Source organism: Anticarsia gemmatalis, chromosome 21 (assembly GCF_050436995.1).
Source record: "Anticarsia gemmatalis isolate Benzon Research Colony breed Stoneville strain chromosome 21, ilAntGemm2 primary, whole genome shotgun sequence".
Classification (NCBI taxonomy): domain Eukaryota; kingdom Metazoa; phylum Arthropoda; class Insecta; order Lepidoptera; family Erebidae; genus Anticarsia; species Anticarsia gemmatalis.
Window position 1 is genome coordinate 2470224 of NC_134765.1, and position 19504 is coordinate 2489727.

General features: G+C 33.9%; 2 protein-coding genes across 2 annotated transcripts; one reads left to right on the plus strand and one right to left on the minus strand.

Moving 5' to 3' along the window:
• The first annotated feature begins 237 nt into the window (after positions 1-237).
• Positions 238-13028, plus strand: LOC142982122 (facilitated trehalose transporter Tret1-like). Its single transcript, XM_076128468.1, has 9 exons — positions 238-255; positions 1797-2042; positions 6121-6256; positions 7185-7413; positions 8205-8364; positions 9601-9836; positions 10320-10491; positions 12044-12330; positions 12652-13028. The coding sequence occupies exons 2-9, from the start codon at positions 1971-1973 to the stop codon at positions 12935-12937; spliced, it is 1578 nt and encodes a 525-aa protein (XP_075984583.1). The 5' UTR covers positions 238-255; positions 1797-1970; the 3' UTR covers positions 12938-13028.
• LOC142982123 (antichymotrypsin-2-like) lies at positions 12929-19342 on the minus strand. The gene is made up of 7 exons (XM_076128469.1): positions 19083-19342; positions 17533-18008; positions 16940-17116; positions 16156-16369; positions 14892-15106; positions 14347-14529; positions 12929-13654 (listed from the first exon to the last, which is right to left on the minus strand). The coding sequence occupies exons 1-7, from the start codon at positions 19096-19098 to the stop codon at positions 13373-13375; spliced, it is 1563 nt and encodes a 520-aa protein (XP_075984584.1). The 5' UTR covers positions 19099-19342; the 3' UTR covers positions 12929-13372.
• Positions 19343-19504: the final 162 nt, after the last annotated feature.

Genomic DNA, 19504 nt, shown 5'->3' on the forward strand with positions numbered 1-19504 from the left:
ATTTTCTAACAACGTACAGGTATATTATCATAACATAGTACCGATAATAAAGCAGTTTTTTACAACAATTGTACCGTGTAATCGTGTAATATTTCGGTAGCGACAATGGGTATTGTTTCAGGATCTACAATCTACATAGTCGTTACTAGTTAACTAGAAACCTACCAATAGAGTACATGCAAAGCGTTTGGAAAATAGTGTACACTTGTTATAATAGTTACCTTCTTACAGCTTAAGTTATAATAATTAATCCAAGTAGTGTATTGTTATTATTATTGATGCTTTGATGGAATAAATAATTGAATTCAATTTACTAAATAACCGAATTATCAATTCCATCAAAACAATCTACCTTGTGATGGCATTGACATTTCGCATATTAAAGGAGGTTTCATCACGCCAATATGTTATGTTTCAACGACCTCTCTACGTGACCCCATTTTAACACTATATAATATAATTGTATCTAATATAATTTAGGGCTATTTTATATCTTTCTTATTATGTAATATATTTAAACTTCTTGTGGATATTTGCCAGGCTTATACGTATAAGATCGTCAATAATTCTGAACATAAATCGTTCCTATTAGCAACATGCATGCATGCTGTTCAAATACATTTTTTTTAACTATGAAACATTGAGTGTAAAGATAATGCTTGAAAGGCTTCTCAGCCTTTCGAGCATTATCCTGATTCTTGGCGTGTGTGGAAGAGATTCCACACACGCCAAGAATCGTATTCATTACTTATTGTTACTCTTTGAACCCCATCACTGTATTAGCAGCTGCCAAAAAAATCCTTGCGAATTAGCATCCTCGTCATTAATTTTGTCATTCAGATTAACAACGCATGTTTTACTGTGACACACACGTGACGGCTGTCAAACAATAACTTACGTTACAATGCAGATTTTTCATAAAGCCACAGAATCTATTGAAAATTGTGGTCCATTTTTTACATGTCCGAATGTTTCTTCACATTGTATAATATATAATCGCTCTACACAAAGCTACTGTGTAATATTTAAATTTTACTTGTTTGGCAGTTAGACACTCAATATAGTGATTACATTTTAACTCGGTAAATTATCTTGTCATTTCTTTTCATTTGTCGACGACAACTTCAGCAAATCCTCAGGATTAAGCGTTTATGATAACAAAACATTGTAAAGTATGCAAATAGGATATGTTGAGAAGATTATTCTTTTATTTTATTTATCTTAAGAATCATCCCGTTAAATTAGAACAAGGTTGATACGGACTAATCCCTTTTACTTCCTTACCAAGTACTTTTATATTGCTTAGTATAACCTTGATTTGAACTTTTGGCCTGAATAGTGTCTAAAAATCTATGTTTTATTGAAATTTAAGAAACTATTTTTATTAAAATATATTTACTATTAATGTTTAGACCTAAATGGGTGTAATCGAGAAATTATTTCAAGGACATGTCTATATTTGAAAGCGAATATCAATGAGCATACTATCAAGCTGTTTTGTTTTGGACCGGTAATATTTATATCGGCAATAGCTGATAAACAAGTTTATCAATTTAAAAAAAACAGTAAATAAATAGGTTTCGAAGTAAAAAAAAATATTTTTTACGAAAAGACTGATCCTTAGAAAGTGTTGGTGTTTAAATGTCCATGACAATATTATTTACTTACAGTCCTGTATAATAAGATAGCTCATCACACATCATAAAAAATATTTGAAGAAATACGGAATATATTCTCTGCGTGAGATTAAACTCAGTCCATTAAGAGCTTGCGCTAATGCTTCGTATACATTTTAGTTGAATCAGCGGTACAGCACCGACGCGTCCCAACACTTACGAGAAAAATATCGCGAAAATATTCAAGATGGAAAAAAATAATTTATTTCTATAGTGCCTAGTGTTATAAATACTGTTTATTGTTGACATTTTAGTGGCTAATTTTTTAAATATTTATTTTAATATAAATTCAAAATGGTGTACAAAATATCGGAAATGAGAGAAATTAATCTGCCTGTTAGCAGAATAAGATCTGTATCGGCACAGGTAAGTTTTAAATATTATTACTTATATATTTTTTTGTTTTTCCTTATGTGGTTTCAAAATGCACGTGCGGTTAACTAAAGACAAAAGTAATTAATATCTCATTTAATTTTGAAAAAGCTGAATGGAAAAATAAATATAACAGTCATGATCTAATACTCTAATCACAAATTTCATTAATCTTAATTCATGTATTGATTGTTTAATAATTATTTCGCGTCATATTATTTATCTAGATCAAAAGAAGATACTCATATAAGACACTTCAATCTTACATAAAACGTAATTCTTCATGTTTGAAACAAAACACGATTTACATAACAAAACGGGAGTTTTGTTTTTGTAATTTTCGTAAAGATTTTGACATAAAAGAAAAATAGGCAGTAGTTTAACTGCCTTTACAAAGAATTAGAATGATCCCGCAATTTTCATTGTATCGCTCAATTGTAAAGATTATTGTATCGGTTTCATTTGGTATATAGAGATGTCTATTATAATAACAAAAGAGTTTCCAGACGTATTCATTAACTACAATATCCAATATTGTAATCATCATACAATCATACCGGCGCTTTGATTGATTGATTCTCTCACAACAACCAAAATCAACTCGTAGAAAAACCATATCCCTTCAGAGTCCTGTTGCTGCATTACTATATACCTACGGGCTGTGTTTCATATTATACTAGAGGCCGCCCGCCACTTCGTCCGCGTGGAAACCCTTCTCTTGTAAATCCCGATCCCTCAGGAACTCCAGGATAAAAAGTAGCCTATGTGACATTTTGAATCTTCAGCTACCTATATACCAAATTTCGTCATAATCCGTTCAGTAGTATTTGCGTGAAAAATTAACAAATATCCGTACATACATACTCACAAACTTTCGCATTTATAATTTTTGTTGGATATTTTGTGATATTCATAAAAGCAACATACAGTAACACTTCGTTTTGTTTGAAATGCAGAGAACTGAAATGTTCTATCCATTAGCTACGATAAAAAATTGACAAATATTGGGCATTGGAATAGAAATAAATACTCCAAAAAGAACAATAAATAAGGCAATAGTCAAGCTTTGTAATATTTAGCAAAACCAACTCTAATGCCATGTTGTAATTTATACTAAGACCCCTTTAAGTAGCCACCGGCAATTGCAGTAAACAAAGTAATATATGATTATACCATTATCACGGTCTGAAAACCCATGAATTGTGAACCATTAATACATCCCAGCTTTTGTGACAACAATATAGCACAATATTGAGTTGCGACAAGGACAGCACGAACAATGACCTGTATGTAAAACTAAATATACTAATTACTAAAATTATGTCATAAAATGAGTAGTATGACTACTTACTATTTAAATACTTCTAAAACACTTGTAAATATTGTAGCTTAATTATTTTAAGTAAACGCTTGATTTTGCTTCTGTTACGCTTAAATTTCGTAGTGACTAACTGACTATCTTCCTGCTGCTACTATTGAATAAGTTTGTACCTGCCTCTCTGATACCGATCGGTAGCATAAATGACTGCAGATCAAAAGGTCCCAGCTTCTATTCCCATATGAAGCTAAAGGTTTACGTATTTCGATACACCCTTGCCAACAGGCATTAGTTCACGGATTCACGAACTATTTGATGTTTTATAAACATCAAATAGTTCGTGAATCCGTCATAGGCAACAATAGCAGTATTCAAAACCAATGTTTGTTAAATAGAAATTCTACAGTCAATTGTCGCTTGTTGCGAAGCAGGTAGGAATTACTCATCCTCATATTATATGTTTATATATTTATTTACTAGCTGTTACAAGCGACTTCGCTCACAGTGCGAGGTAGTTGTAACTTTTCGCGATTGAAAGTCCCAGTCACTCTACAAGCCTATAAATCATAGAAAATCTATGTCGCTTAGATTTAACAAACGCAAGGACTAACAAAAGAACAATCAGATATAACATTAGTTTATCCATATTATCCCACTCTTCAACCCCTCAAACATCTCCACTAGAAACGTTACAAAATGTTGTTAAACAGTTTGGGCAGGCAAAAAGACCAACAGACACACATTCAGATTGTTATAAACTACTAGCCTTTACCCGCGACTTCGTCCGCCGCCTGAATTTTCCCATGGGAATGCGTCATTTTCCCGGGGTAATAAGTCTACGTCCTTCCTCGGGTATCATAATATCTCCATACCAAATTTCATGCAAATTGGTTCAGTAGTTTAGGCGTGATTGAGTAGCAGACAGACAGACAGAGTTACTTTCGCATTTATAATATTAGTATGGATAGTATGGATCAACGTCTATAATAGCTCTCGTAAAGTCGTGTCATCGTATTAATAAGAGCTGTCGGCTCAATGCAAAAAAGGTCGTCTTAGCAAGGTTCATCCGTCCTTCTTTCGACAAATCAATGTTCCGTACTGTTATATTTTTTATATATAGACTTCCGTCAACACAGATTGTACTGTAAATGTTTTTACTAATCTTTTTTTGTCCTACGCGTAGTTAAATATTTGATCTCAATCAATCAATCAATTCGTAAACCAATTAATTCATTGTATAGATCGTTTTCTTATACGTCGTTCTTAATGGTTAAGGTATCAACACTCTGATTGATTAGTTACTATCGTTCACACAATGGAACAAAATATAAGTATTTGTCTGATCCACGAATTGTTGTTTTGGGCCTGGTTATATTTTTGACATACGATAAGTTATATAATGCGGGAGTTCTGTTTACCTGACTGCGCAACGCTAACGGATAACCATTTTTTTTTTAATAAATAGTAACTTGCTAGTTCAGTGGATATAACTTATTATCGTTTTGAAAAACGCAAGGCTCGATCACTATTTTCTTTATTAAACCGTAACTATCCCACTGCTGGGCAATGGTTTACTCCCAAACGGGGGAGTGAGTTAGCCTTTGAGACCACCACGCTGATTTACTCATATACATTTTAAATACATACAATATAACGGAATAATATGCATGGTTTCGTAATATAATGGCGCGTATAATATTTAATGTGTTTCAATATACGTGTGTTATGAGGATGTAAATGAAACGTGATTTTCGAAATTGCGACAACGACAATGTGTCACGTGTTTCTGTTTCTTGAAGGATGCTCATTATTTTTGAGATAATACATTGTTCTCAGTTTTTAATAATAAGCTATAGACGATTATGTTAGTTGTCAACCAGACTTGAAGTATATCGTCAAATTTAGATTAGATAATTTCCTGCTGCTAAAGATTTTTCATCGAAACTTGATAATTAAACCTCATTTATTTATTTACTAAAAATATTTTTTTTTCAATTGTTTCTTTAATTTTAAATGAATTAAAAAAAATACACTCATTGTATATGGCTGTTGAAAAAAAATATTATGATTTTTTTAAGTTTCATATTAAGAAAATGTACATAAAGTTTATATATTTTTTTATTGTCAATTGTTACAAAGTTGTCTTGTAATTTTTACGGTCTCACATTAAAATGCTAAACTATGTATGAATACATGCAACCATTTAGTAAATAATAACATAGCACGTGTGAATCTCATTAATTTTTATTGTTTTCACACAAATTAAACGAAATGTAACTATTTGCTCAAAGATTAAAACCACAAACCAACCGTTTACAAAAGATAATAAAGAATATTAGTCACAAGACATACTTATGTTTTATACCATTATATTTCCTCTATCCGATACTAAATGTTCTTTAAGCTAGTGAATTTTGCAACAATCTGTTTATATGTGTTGGATTGCACTACGCAAAGTACTATAGCTACCATTGGTACCAAGTAAGACGGTAACAACTGTTCTGACGGCGATACGTGCTTTTCAATTCTCATTAGGTAGTTCAGTCTCATAGCCCAAAATTTCAGTCATAGCAATTACTAACCCTTGTTGAGTAGAAAACCTTAGCAAAATCTTTAATGCCTTTTCTCTTACTCAACGAGAGACGAACCTCCGATTTCAGATTATCAATCGCATTCTCTTACACTACACATCTGCTATCTTTTTGCTATTTCTTTATTTTTTATCACTAACAAGTTATTGTTTATTTTTTCCAGCTCATAGCTTCTATGGCTCCGAATCTCCTATTACTAGACTTAGGAATGGCTATCAGCTTCGTGACGATCGCACTGCCAGATCTACTTAATGCATCTGAGGGTCTTTCCCTCAATGAAGAACAAGCATCTTGGTTCGGTAAGCATTTATATTTAAAACATTCCTGTCAGATTTTAGTATTGCAATAAAACTTTGAGCTAATCACCATTAAGGAAGGCTTTACACTTACACGATTCTTGTAACAATTAAAACAAAAATAACGATTATATCTTTGCCACAAATTTTCAATAAATCGTAATAATTATTGTTAAATATTTAAAAATGAGCTTGATCCACAGATATTAGTGAAATAGGACTGGTTTTAAAATATATCTTTAATCTGCAAGTCATGTAAAGTCGCAGAACTTTAAAATATTGTCAACAATGCCGCGTGACTTAAGATGCTATTATTTTATGTTTTTGTAAAAATAATGGGAATTTATGTACGCATTCAAAGTCTGCTACTTAGCAATTATTATGACTCATAGTACGTTCCGCGTATGCCAGTATAATACTGCGTTGATTCATAAGAAAGGTTTAGGTTGTGATATATACATATAACAAAGGCTTTAGGGTTGCGATCGGGCAGAACGATGTCTACCGTATCTCCAAAGAGATCATTATAATATGACTGATACTCAAAACATCTATCTAAATAACAATAGATTGTTTGCTAACAACATTGATAGAATAATGTTGAGCCATTATACTCATACAGACGACCAATCATAATAAATATCTTATACGTTTTCACTTTCACGGCAGTCGTATTGTTTTATGTTATTTTTACGAGTCTCGTTTTTACAATACGAGGTGTACAAACGTGAGCTTAGATTATCGGAACACTAGTTGTTGGCCCAGACTCCGGGTATACATATCTTCAGGTTCAGAGTATTCAATAATATGTTAGGTTTCAAACTAAAAAACGCATATATATTTTGGTTTTCAAGCCAAAATAACCGTACCTACTCATAATTTTTCATATTTATAGTAGTATCAAATGGATTAATATGACTTTAATTTTCAGGCAGTCTACCATTCCTATCGCAGCCTTTCGGAGCTCTAGCTTCAGGGCCGATAGTGGACTATTTCGGCAGAAAACGAGCGACATTCTTAGTGAACATTCCTCATGTAATAGCTTGGATTCTCATGTACTTCTCGTGGAACCTTCCCAGTCTGTTCATTGCTAATGCACTCCTGGGCCTCGGCACTGGCATCATGGAAGCTCCTATCAGCTCTTACGTCAGTGAAATCTGGTATGATAACTACTTTTTTTTTACTATATTTTGAATTAGATTTTCGGGAAAAAATGACTCTACCTATTCAATTTTTTAACTTTATTTTAAATTAAATTTTGGGGGGTCAATGACTCTATCTTTTTTTATTGTATTTTTAATTAAATTTTCGGAGGAAAATGACTTTATCCATTACAAGGTATTTAACGGGTCATTCATGCTATTAATCTTTCTTCATTCAGTTTACCAACTATAGCTATAAAATAAAGAGAGCATATATCTTAAACGTGACTACCACGAGATGTAATTACAATGTAACTACCGCATGTTAAGGTTATGAGTCTATTACACTTGTATGTATGATGTGCCCTTCAAAACCAATGCTCAAAACCATTTTGAAGAACTTTAGTACGCAGGTGAAGGTAAACACGAATCATGTTTTCCTTCACCTTTTAAAGGAACGGAGTAAAGAAGCAACCACTTTATGATAATGTGTTTGCCTTCCTTTGAAGACTGATCGACATAGCTGATATAGATTTTTAGAGTGATAGATAAAGGAAGGAAAAATGGTATTTTTCGAAGAAGAGCATACAACTTTCTTGAACAAAATATTAAGCTGTAGGTACATATACAAAAAAGTACATACGCTACTATGCTTTTTTTGTTAGAAAGATTACTCAAGTACCTACTTAGAATTGCTCTCGTGTGGCGGGAACTTATTTAGTTTCAGCAAAAACAAAAGATTTAGATAGGCTCCTAATTAAACCACCTGCGTACATTTCATAATTCAAGATTTGCATGTCTCATTTCAGTGAGCCGTCAGTCCGTGGCGCTATATGTACAGTGACTCAGCTGTTCCTGTCCATCGGTATGTCAGCGATGTACATGCTAGGAGCTGCAACGTCCTGGCGCATGGCGGCTCTCTTATCTCTGTCCGTACCTATCGTCACTATGCTTATGGCGTTGTTTGTGGTGAGGAGTTGTTTGGATTTAATTTAATCGTCTGCTGTTGATTGCTAGTTCATTATTTAGTTTAAGGGAAGAATTGGAATCAAATTTTGAATAAGAACTGCTTGATCTCCTGTAACGTTAACCTCTTGCTAGTGTTGCTCAACGTTTTTGTAATACAATCTTTTGTCATATTATGTCTGCTACGCCTCGACCTTCCAACTCGAAGATACGATCAATCAGACAGGTCTATATCAGTTAATTAACTTTTCCTGTGTTTACTATGAGATTTAAGATTCGTGAAATTTAATCGTCTGCTGTTGTTTGCTAGTTCATTATTTAGTTTAAGGGAAGGACTCGAATCATATATTGAATAAGAACTGCTTGGTCACCTGTATCGTGCATGCTAGTGGTCAACGCTAGTGCTAGTGCTACGCCTCGACCTTCACACTCGAAGATACGATCAATCAAACAACCCTAGTTTAGTTTTCCTTTTCGATGTGTGCTAAGAGATTTAAGATTCGTAAAGCAAATTTAACCGGTCCCTTCTATTATGAGAAAAGAAAGCTTGGAGTCTACAACGTCGACTCTGCTAAAGAATGTTGCAAGATCTGCAAGGTTTCTTCACGAGGTTTATTAATTCAGTACCTCGCAATATGCAGTGCAATGAGCCTTCTTGTCAAACACATTAATCTGATGAGCACATACTACAATTACAACAGTGACATTATTTTAAAACGCTTCTTCCTCAAGCGTCACCTTCAATGTTTTAGTTTCCTTCCTACTAACGCAACAAAATGTGTTAAGCATCTTAAATATGAGTAAAAAAAACAAAGTTGTAAAAGTAATAACAGAAGGAAAATTGTGAGAAGTTTTTTGAAGGAAGGAAAATTTTAACTAAATATATTATTAACTAGTTAGTTTTCTGTCAGCGATTATCTAATAGTCGGAAATCGAATCGGAATTAACACGATATCCCATCTTCTTTTGGTTTGCTTTACGGCATTGTCTACTGGTCGTAGTTTCAGGATCTATCCACCATTTTCTAAAGGCATGAGACCCATGCCCAGCAATTGGTTAAATGTATATTTTATATGGTTTATCAGGTGCCTAAGAGTTCTTTAGAACAGTTCTTGAAGGTATGCAAAGTCCCCAACCCGTACCTGGCCAGCGTGGTGAACTTTAAGGTGTAACCCGCGTGGTGGACACATTACAGGAGTATTAATGGGTTACATTTATTTATTTCGTTTTATTTATCAGGTGCCAGACACACCAGTCTGGCTGTTATCCCGAGGTAAAGAACAAGACGCCTTGAAGTCCCTCTGTTACCTCCGAGGATGGACCTCACCAGACAATGTTCGTGAAGAGTTTGATGAACTCGTGGTATATGCTAAGACTATAGACAGCTGCGTTATATGCAACAAGGAAAATACAGAGAACAAACATGAAAAGGTTGAAAACGAATGCGAACATGACAAGATCAATATTATAAAAAGGTATATTTTGTTTCCAAATTTTAACTTAATCGTAATATATTGGACATTTTTGGAGGCTGAAGCCTGTGCTGTAGTATATTTTTTAATTATTGTTATCCGGGTATCATCACAGTATACCTACAGAAGTATGCAAACGTGTGATAGCTCTTTGGTAATTAAAACTTCACTTTTAGACGCATATCGGCAAAAGAGACAAGAAGGGATCCTCTCGTATCTATATTATGCAATTTACTTTTGTAATTGTGACGTTTTCGAATATCTGTTCAGTTTTCATTTTATTAGTATTTATACCGTGATCTTTGTGGTCTTCTTCGCTGCCAAACATTCTTCGCCTATTATAATTCCATGACTAAATATGTATAATATGCATAACTTGGTATATTTTCTCAGATCTCTGTTTAGCCCTGTAGGAACAGTAGTTGATTTTGTATAACAATATGTATTTTTTTCTCAGCTTCAATGAAAACATGTTTTTCTTTACAGATTTTTCATGAAGTTCAACATAATAATGTTATGTAAAGAGACGTTGAGGCCGCTGTTCTTCAGTTTGATGTACTTCATGTTCTATGTAATGAGTGGTCTCTACCCCATCAAGCCCAATATGGAGAACGTATGCGGGGCTATGGGCATGGCTGATAATGGCAAAACTATTGTGGTAAGTATTTCCACGATTTATTACTTACTTATTTTTTTACCTATGTATTTTTAATACAATTGTTACATTGAAAATGTTTTGTGTTTATTGGGACTTTTACAAACATGCAATCAATATAGTCTATACAACTATTAGTATGTCATATCTTTTGTTTACACGGGGATCGAACCCACACCAAATATGCACACAATATGCGTAAAACTACTGAGTTATAAAGATGCAGTGCGCTATATTATCATCATTTTACGTACGGAATACATTAATTTGATGAATTCTTAATACCTTTTGTAAAACCAATCACGCTTTCAACGGCTGATATAAAAGTGTTTTCTGAAACTCTTAATATAGCCTACTTCCGCTATTCGTGTTGGCACAATAAACACTTCGTGTTCCGACGATACGCTATTACTTAGCATAATAAGTATAAAATCTTATATCTAATGAGTCTTGAAACAATTTCGCGTGCAATAACTAGAATTATTAAGTTTACACGTCCACCGAGCTAATTCAAAGGCAAAAGTATGTTTTCGTAAAACTTCTATTAATTTATTGATTCTGTGATATAACAGTGACATATTACACTTAAGTTGTTATAAAAAATCCTAAACACGACAAAATTAACATGAACACCATTTGCAAAATTCCAAAAAAAATGCCGTAAAATTTTAAAACTTAAGAAATGTTTACATTCCACAGTCCACACAGCTTATAACAAATCGCGAAATTTATCACTATAAAGCAAAAACTCTTGCATAACATTTCAATAGTTGAAAATCTCAGTAAAAATCTTTCGTTCCCCTGTCAAAACAATGTAAAACAATTAGTGGTTTATCATTACAATAGACCAACTCATATTAGTAAAACGTCAAACAATTAAACCTGCTAATTATCTAGTCCATATTTTACGTCTAAATACATTTTTTAGGCTTAGTTAACCAAATTACGTTCTGTATTCTATTGTGATTAGGAACGCTAATTTATGGCTGCTATAGACTTATAACTTTACAAGAGATTTATGCTTACCATTGTATTTTCATAGTAAAATGTACTTTTTAAACATTGTACAACAAGTAATATTGTATATTGAAGCACTATTTCAGTACTTGAGACAATTTTTCATTTTGTCGGATATAGCATAACTCTAAAGCTACTTACACATTGAAAAGTGACTTGCTTAGCTGTATAATTTACATTTTTGATCAACGAAGGCGCCTACCCGCGTCCGATTAATTTTAGTTTATTACTTTCACATAACTACTCGTCAAAGGCTAGGCGCCAATCTAGCTGTCAAATCCTTATAAGAAAAAGAACAAATACTATCTGCCACGGAATAATCTTATATCTTACTAAACATTTTCATAGGGGTGCAAAATTAATTAATGTTTGTAACATAGCTACAATAATATCACCCCTATTATACCCAAAGGTATAAGGAGAATTGTATAAAATACACCTTCGTTTCGCCATTATTAAGTCATTTAAGGAGCTCTTTTCCAAACTCCTGGCTACTATTTATTACTAAATACATAATAATACATATTTTTATTTCCAGGTAATGGTAGGAGTACTATCATTCCTAGCCAGCGTCATTGTCATAATTGGAATCAAGTACCTTGGCAAGCGAAAACTAGGCATTCCAGCTATGTTTGGTACAGCTATATGTTGCACGGGTCTCAGTGTGTACGCGTCATTACATTTGAGTGACAAAGTATTCTCGTACGATCCCAAGACTTTCCCAGAAGAGAAGAGTGTAGTTCCTTTAGTATTATTCTATGGGTTGACTATTTTTACTGGTATTAATGTTTCCTGGATATTGCTCGGAGAGGTGTTCCCATTCAGGTACGCCATCAATTCTAGTGATATTTAATAAGTAGATTATTTTAAAGATTACTGAGTCATGGAACACATTTTAATTATCAAATAGTAACGAGTACGTTTTATAATTAAAAAGAACTGCATTTAAATATCTTGCAGCTAATTTAGGGTCTGCTCTCAGACCAAATGTTTGATGAAAATCGATAGCAGCAATCGGCAAATGTATCGATTAGTATAGTATAATAACACCCTAAACCTTCACCAAATATTCTAATAAAGTGCAGTTAGTAATTACAAGATATTAGCAGAAGCTCTGTACTAATATCAAAATGTCTTACTTTCCAGGAGTCGAGCTACCTCACAAGGAATAGCAGCTGCCTGGAACTACATAGTCACATTCGTGGGCGCCAAGACTTTAATAGATTTAGAAACTAATTTCAAATTGACGGGTGTTTTTGCCACATACGCCGCATTTGGGTATATCGGTACCTTATACCTTTATCTCTATATGCCAGAAACCGAAGGAAAGACATTACCAGAAGTAGAATCTTTCTACCATGGAAAACATAGGATATTCGCCGACGATTGGTTCGTCAACATGTTCAGAAAATCAAAGAGAGAGAAAAATTAAAAATATTTTGTATATTTTAGGCTTAGTACAAATTAGACTAGATCCAATTCTGTTTAAAACTAAAATAAATTTTGTTTTTTTTTTATTTAAATCTAGTTGCCAGTTCTTAATCCTTACCTGTGAGTATTTTAAGGGTGTTACCTCAATAGTCTATCGGCCGCCAGTCGATAGTAGAATACACTAATTAGTCGACATCGGTCCATAACTATTATTACATTAATTAATCAATTGATTGACAATCATAGTCAATCAGTGACATCAATCTCGATCTGCATGAATTAATTTTGCCCAATTATTAAAAGGTTTTTCGCACCAAAGCAAATGGGCCTATCAGTAGACAATCTTAATCAGTCAAAAGCAGCAATAGACGATCGATAGATACATTTGGTAACACCCTAAAGAGCATTATGACATCACGATTCCTAAACTACAAGTCTACAATTGCGGGTCTTCAATTTTGGCCATGAACAACGGTAGTGACGTAGCAGTATCCCATAGCACTGCGATGAAAGGTCTATCAGCCTTGAAGAGGACAGCTGGTTCATCATAAGATAGAGCTACTGCGGCGAAGGCCGTGGCTGCAGCAGCTGAACCTCCTTGCTCGTCTATTGATAACACGGCTGAATGGACAGCAGATGATATTTGAGGTGAAAACGCTTGGTACGTTCCTAAGCCATTCAGTTCGGCGTACGGACCAAACATTTTTGAAATGCCCATCTGAAATAATAAGAATTAGTTGAATTTAAAGATAATGTCTTGAACGCTTACTTACATACATAAAATCAAGCCTTTTTACTCATAAAGGTGGGCATAGACATAATTTTCATGTCTAATAATAAATGGCTTTTGCAATTAATAATTGAGCAGTGACTCGTAGTTTTTCAACAAAAAGTAAGAAAATAAAATGTCATCATGATTTGTCGATAATTCATTGCTTAGGTACTGGTAGTACAATATTTTTTGCGAATTTATTACTGTTGCTGTATTATTGTACCACTCAAGAGAAAATATTTTTCTTTGATCCGTTTTCTATAATTTAGAAGTAATAGATGAAAGAACTTTTCGCATACATAAAAAAAGGTTTCGCATATAAACTCATAGATTTTTTTAACAATCATTCATTCATATCGTATGGTTAGTGGTCAACCTAGTGTCAAAGTTGTTCAAGCCGCCCGAGAGGCCTTTGACATGGCTTAACGACTGTTATCTTATTGACAACAACCGGGACCGACTTTTTACGTGCCCTCCGAAGCACGGAGACGCCCTGTTCAAATACCACTATGCGGTCACCCATCTATGGAATGACCGCGCCAAGGATTGCTTAACCCACAGATCGTTTACCGACCGGTGAGCGCAACTGGCTACGGGCGCCAAATTAACACTTTAACAAAGGTAACTTTTGTACTTACATTTCTCAAAACAGATGCGAGATTAGTGTCAGCTCTCACTGTGAATTTGGGTAGTTCTAACTCCGTATCCACGGGTGCAAAACTGAGATAGCTCAGTAATCTAGCGTCTGTGAGAGTGGACAGTGCGCCGGTTACACCCTCACTTTGAGACGGTAGTATCACCATTAAGGAATACTGGTTGCGCTGAAAGATATTAAAAACATGATTTGTTTATAGCTCAAAATTCATTGCAAAATTGATGATCTGAATGTTGTGCACTCCAACTGGAAATAACTGTAACAAATTGTTTCCTATCCTTGGGAAGACCACCACATTGCTAATTTATTAATCCTCGGAGACCTGAACTAACTTTCACACAAAAATAAAAACTAGAATCACTGCCGGTAAAAATAGACCAGACCAAAGTTCGTGATGCAGTGGTAGTGATATTTGTTGTAAATAATGTTCAATAATAATGTTTCTCTCTAATTTCAACAAACATGCTCCATTTCTTTTCACAAACAGAATATACTACTTTCGACAAAATAGTAAACAGCAACACTTACTTCAAAAGGCAGTACAAGAACTTTGGCACCAGTAGCCGGATCCACACCTGTTCTAATAAGACGTCGTATACGCATAAACGGTATTGTTTTCGTCTGTCCATTACTAAGGTGGAATTCCCGCGGCAAAGTCGCTTCAACTCTGAACGGAATCTCCCACAGACCTTTGAAGTAAACTGCATTCACTAGTACAGCCTGCGTCGAACTACCGAGAGCATCTATAAATAGAACAACATTTTAGTTTAATACAGTATTTTTTTTATGGTTGGTAGCATAAAATACCATTCTGTAATACTTGTAAATTGTTTCCACGTAAAAACCGTATTTTTCATTCTTTATAAACTTATTTATTATGTACGTGACTTCGTCCACATGGAAAATTGCTCGGGTTAAATATTATCCTATGTTTTCATTCAGGTAACAATCAGTCTATGTATGCCACATCAAATTAAATTCATTATTTTTTGTTTGAGAGAATAATAATTATTCAAGTAAGTATATTTTATGCTAAATACAGGAAATTGATTCTTGGCTTTGTACTACAATTCCAATTATGTTATTAATTTTTAAGTTACGTGCCAATTTGTATCCCAACAAGACTCAAATTTAGACATATATTTCTAAAAAACGTATGATTTATAGTAAAATTGACACATCTGTATTTCGACCTAAGTCTTATCTTAAATAAACAATACCTGGTTCAATAAACAGGTATCACCCAAGGACGGTGGCGAAGATAACCAGTTCAGAACTAACTGAACAGGTTTACATGCGTCATCAAAACATTCGATCCCACTTAACCACAAGATTAAAGATCAAAAAGGTCCAATTATGCAACACAATTGTAAGTAAAAAACAGTTTTTCCTGTGATACGAATTCAATTACTGCCTTTTTGTTACCTAAACTGTACTTGTGATAAATGTTTAAAACCAATTTTGATGTGTCGTAATTAAATATAAATTAAATCTTTACTGACATTAACTTAACAATTCATTTGTTCGTATATCTGAACACTTAATCGGGAACTCCCCGATTGATTTGGAAAAAAAACTTAAGATAAGGTAGCATATCATAAGAACATAACAGAGTAATCACCTAAAAAAGAGTGGATGAGGAATAGCAAGTGATGATTAAAAAACCATTAACCCATCATAGCAAAGGTCATTACCCTTTCAGCTCCCGCCATACCAATAACAAAAGAAGTCATTAGATTTGATCAGGCAATCCGAAAGTTTATCTTATAAATAAGTATAAATGACTGTTTACCTGGTGAAACAAGCCTCTCAATCTTGTTATTAGTCTTCGAAGCCACCCAGCTGTTGATGAGCTGAGCTGCTCGTTCAGAGTTCCCAAAGGCAACTGGAGTAATGTCACTGTCAAAACTATTCTGCGCTACTTTCTTGAAGTCACGGTTGAGACTGAAAGCGTCTCCTACGAACACGTTGTTTGCTGTCCTTAGAATATTGCGAGAGTTACGATTCTGAAAATTAAACAGAAAACTAGCATTAATAACAATTAATACATACATCAAATTTTGTATTGACTTTAATGTCTCAAAATGTCAGAAATTGATGAAGTTAAGATTTAAATTTGTGAACACTTTAAAATGTACAAGGACTAATATTAGCATGTCCAAAACCATACACAGAAAGGTGTGTTGTTGCATCAATCAAAATCATAATCGGTGTTATAACCAAAAGTTGTTTTTTAGGTGTGGAATAATCCCAAATTGACAGTATACAATCATCTTTATTTAAAGGTTATTTTTTATTTCATTTCGCAGCCGCTAATTGACAGTCAGCTGTATCCTTAGTAAACCAATGTAAATAAAGTAAAAAAAATACGTTGATACCGTATAATATCGGATAATTTTCGAGTATTTGTTCTGAGCCTGGATGTCAGTTTATCTATATAAGTATGTATTTAGAAATATATAAGTATGTTAATCAGTTATTTGGTTACCATAGTACAAGCTCTGCTTAGTTTGGAATCAAATGACAGTGTGTGAGTTGTCCAATGATATTTATATTTAATTGTTTTTATATCTTACCTTATAGTCAGTAGATATTTGAGAATAAGCAGCGGCCGACACTGCCGGACTCATCTGAAGAGCAGTAGTTATCTGCTCTTGAGTTTGTCCCAAGGCCCCTTGCTGCAGCAGAGCAAGTAACGAAGTAATAGAGTACGGGGACACCACCGCATTACCAGGCTGCACTGAGTTTATATTCTGAAATTAAAAAGGAGACAAATAAACATTTCTACTTATAGAACAAATTTAAAAAACAACTAGTTCGATTCATTAAATAAAGTATTATCAAAATACACAAATACTGATAGGTATTCTCTCAGGGCTTTAAAGAACATGTGGCCTGAATGAGTACTATGACGACAGCCTTTGAACTTGAGTAATAAATTGTTTTCGTGTAAAATATACCGAATGATTCATTGAATTATAATCTGTAGAAGAATAATGTCTTAAAGGAGATCCACGTAGGTAATGATTGATACATTCTGGGACGTACAACGTGAGGTAATCAAAGTACATCATGTTTACTACCACCAAGGAAGTCCATCCCATCTTTCAAGAGACAAAAGCTTCCTCCATTGGAACAGTAAAAGATAAAAATATGCCTGGAATCTCACCTTCAATAAATTAATACCAAAATTCGTCACAGAATATAAAAGACCATTATAACCAGGAGCTGTTTTGGGTGCCACGGGCGGCACTGTCTGCGGTCTCACTGCAGCTGCCTGCACTAAATGTCCAGTTCGCTGAGTAATAGCTTCTTGTCGAGTCGGCTGTACTGGTATTGTAACTGGTCTATTCGAACCTAATGCAGGAGCAGACTGTCTCTGCGTCACTTCTTCTACAGAACTGACTAAAATTTCATTACTCCTTTCAATTTCAACTGCAGTATTCTTCTTAGGTGCTTCTCCAAAGATTTGTTTTAATACATCTTGAGAAGTTTGAGGATCTGTCACTCCGAGTGTTAGTGGAAGTGCATTTGTTCTACCAGGAAAGTATATGTTGTCTGGGTTCCGATATTGCGGGTAGTATGGGCTTTGGCCGAAGTAGTTCTGTGGTTGTACGTTTAAGATAAAACAGCTCAATACTAGACCTGAAATGAGGCATAACATTCCATTAGATACGACTTAAAGTGATTCATTTTCAGTTGATACCTAACATTATGATTTAAAACCGCTGGTTAGTTGCTTTCGTCGATCTTGGGTAGAAAAAAACTCCATCTTACGTTTCCGTTTGATAGGTATTTTCCTCGTATTCTACCTTGTATCGTCGTATTGTACAGTGACAAGAGTAGTGTACCGTTAATTTCACGATAGAACATTTTGTGATGATGATTTTTTTTATTTACATATGAACGTGTTTCACATATAGGTATTATGCTTAAAACAACAATCTTGAAATATACTCGCATAAAAGACAATGGAAAACCAAAGTAAAACCAGCGAAGAATCTTGTCAGATTACTATCACATAGCAAAAAACGAAAACAAAAAGTTTAAAGTTCGCGCCAGTAATGTAAAACTAGATGCAGTGAGTAAACAAGATGTTATATACTGCCCTCATACCGTGGGTTATTCCAAAGAAGCAAGAAATGTTGGGATAAACCAAACTACTGTGATATATTACTATACTAGCTGACCCGCGCAACTTCGCTTGCGTTACATAAGCGTTAAAAAAATTCCCCGTTTTTGTAACATTTTTCACTGGTACTCTGCTCCTATTGGTAGTAGCGTGATGATATATAGCCTATAACCTTCCTTGATAAATGGACTATCTAACACTGAAAGAATTTTTCAAATCGGACCAGTAGTTCCTGAGATTAGCGCGTTCAAACAAACAAACAAACAAACAAACTCTTCAGCTTTATAATATTAGTATAGATTATAATGTATATCTAGAAATCTCGTTTGTGGATGCGATATAAGATTTCAAAGCTGCATGTTTTTTTACTAAAACAAGAATCTTTAGTCAAAATTATAATATTGTTATTTTTTGAGTAGATTTGTCACTATGACGAAATAAACAGGTTTCCGCATACGTAACACAAAAGACATTTGTAATATGTTGTAATTTTGTATTCTTATATTTTCCGAATCAAAATTTAGTAGCGGAACTAAACTACTACTATTACTACTACTACTATCAATAAAATACAGGGAAATACTTACTTATTATTAACATCATTGTAGTTTTTTTACACAAAATATACAATTATATGAAAGTACAGTTCATTTGTCACTAATGTAAGCAAGTCACGTGTGTATTATTTACTAAATCACTATTATCATGATGCGAGCAGAGTTCACGTCCATGCACTACACACTGACAACGACCGAGTGCCTGTAAACATGAACCGAGAACTCGTCAATTGACACACGTCAAATGATTTTACACCTTATTAGGATGTAGCAAGGTCTAATTTTCTATGTTTTTGATTTGATTTCTACTAGATACCTACATACGACGTATTGGTTTTCCCACGACAACCGGTCCAAAAACATTATCCTTGACAATCTTTAGTGAATCTATTTAATTAGATACTTTTGGTGCTTTACCCTAAAAATGCAAAATAAGTTCTTTTTGAGATAAA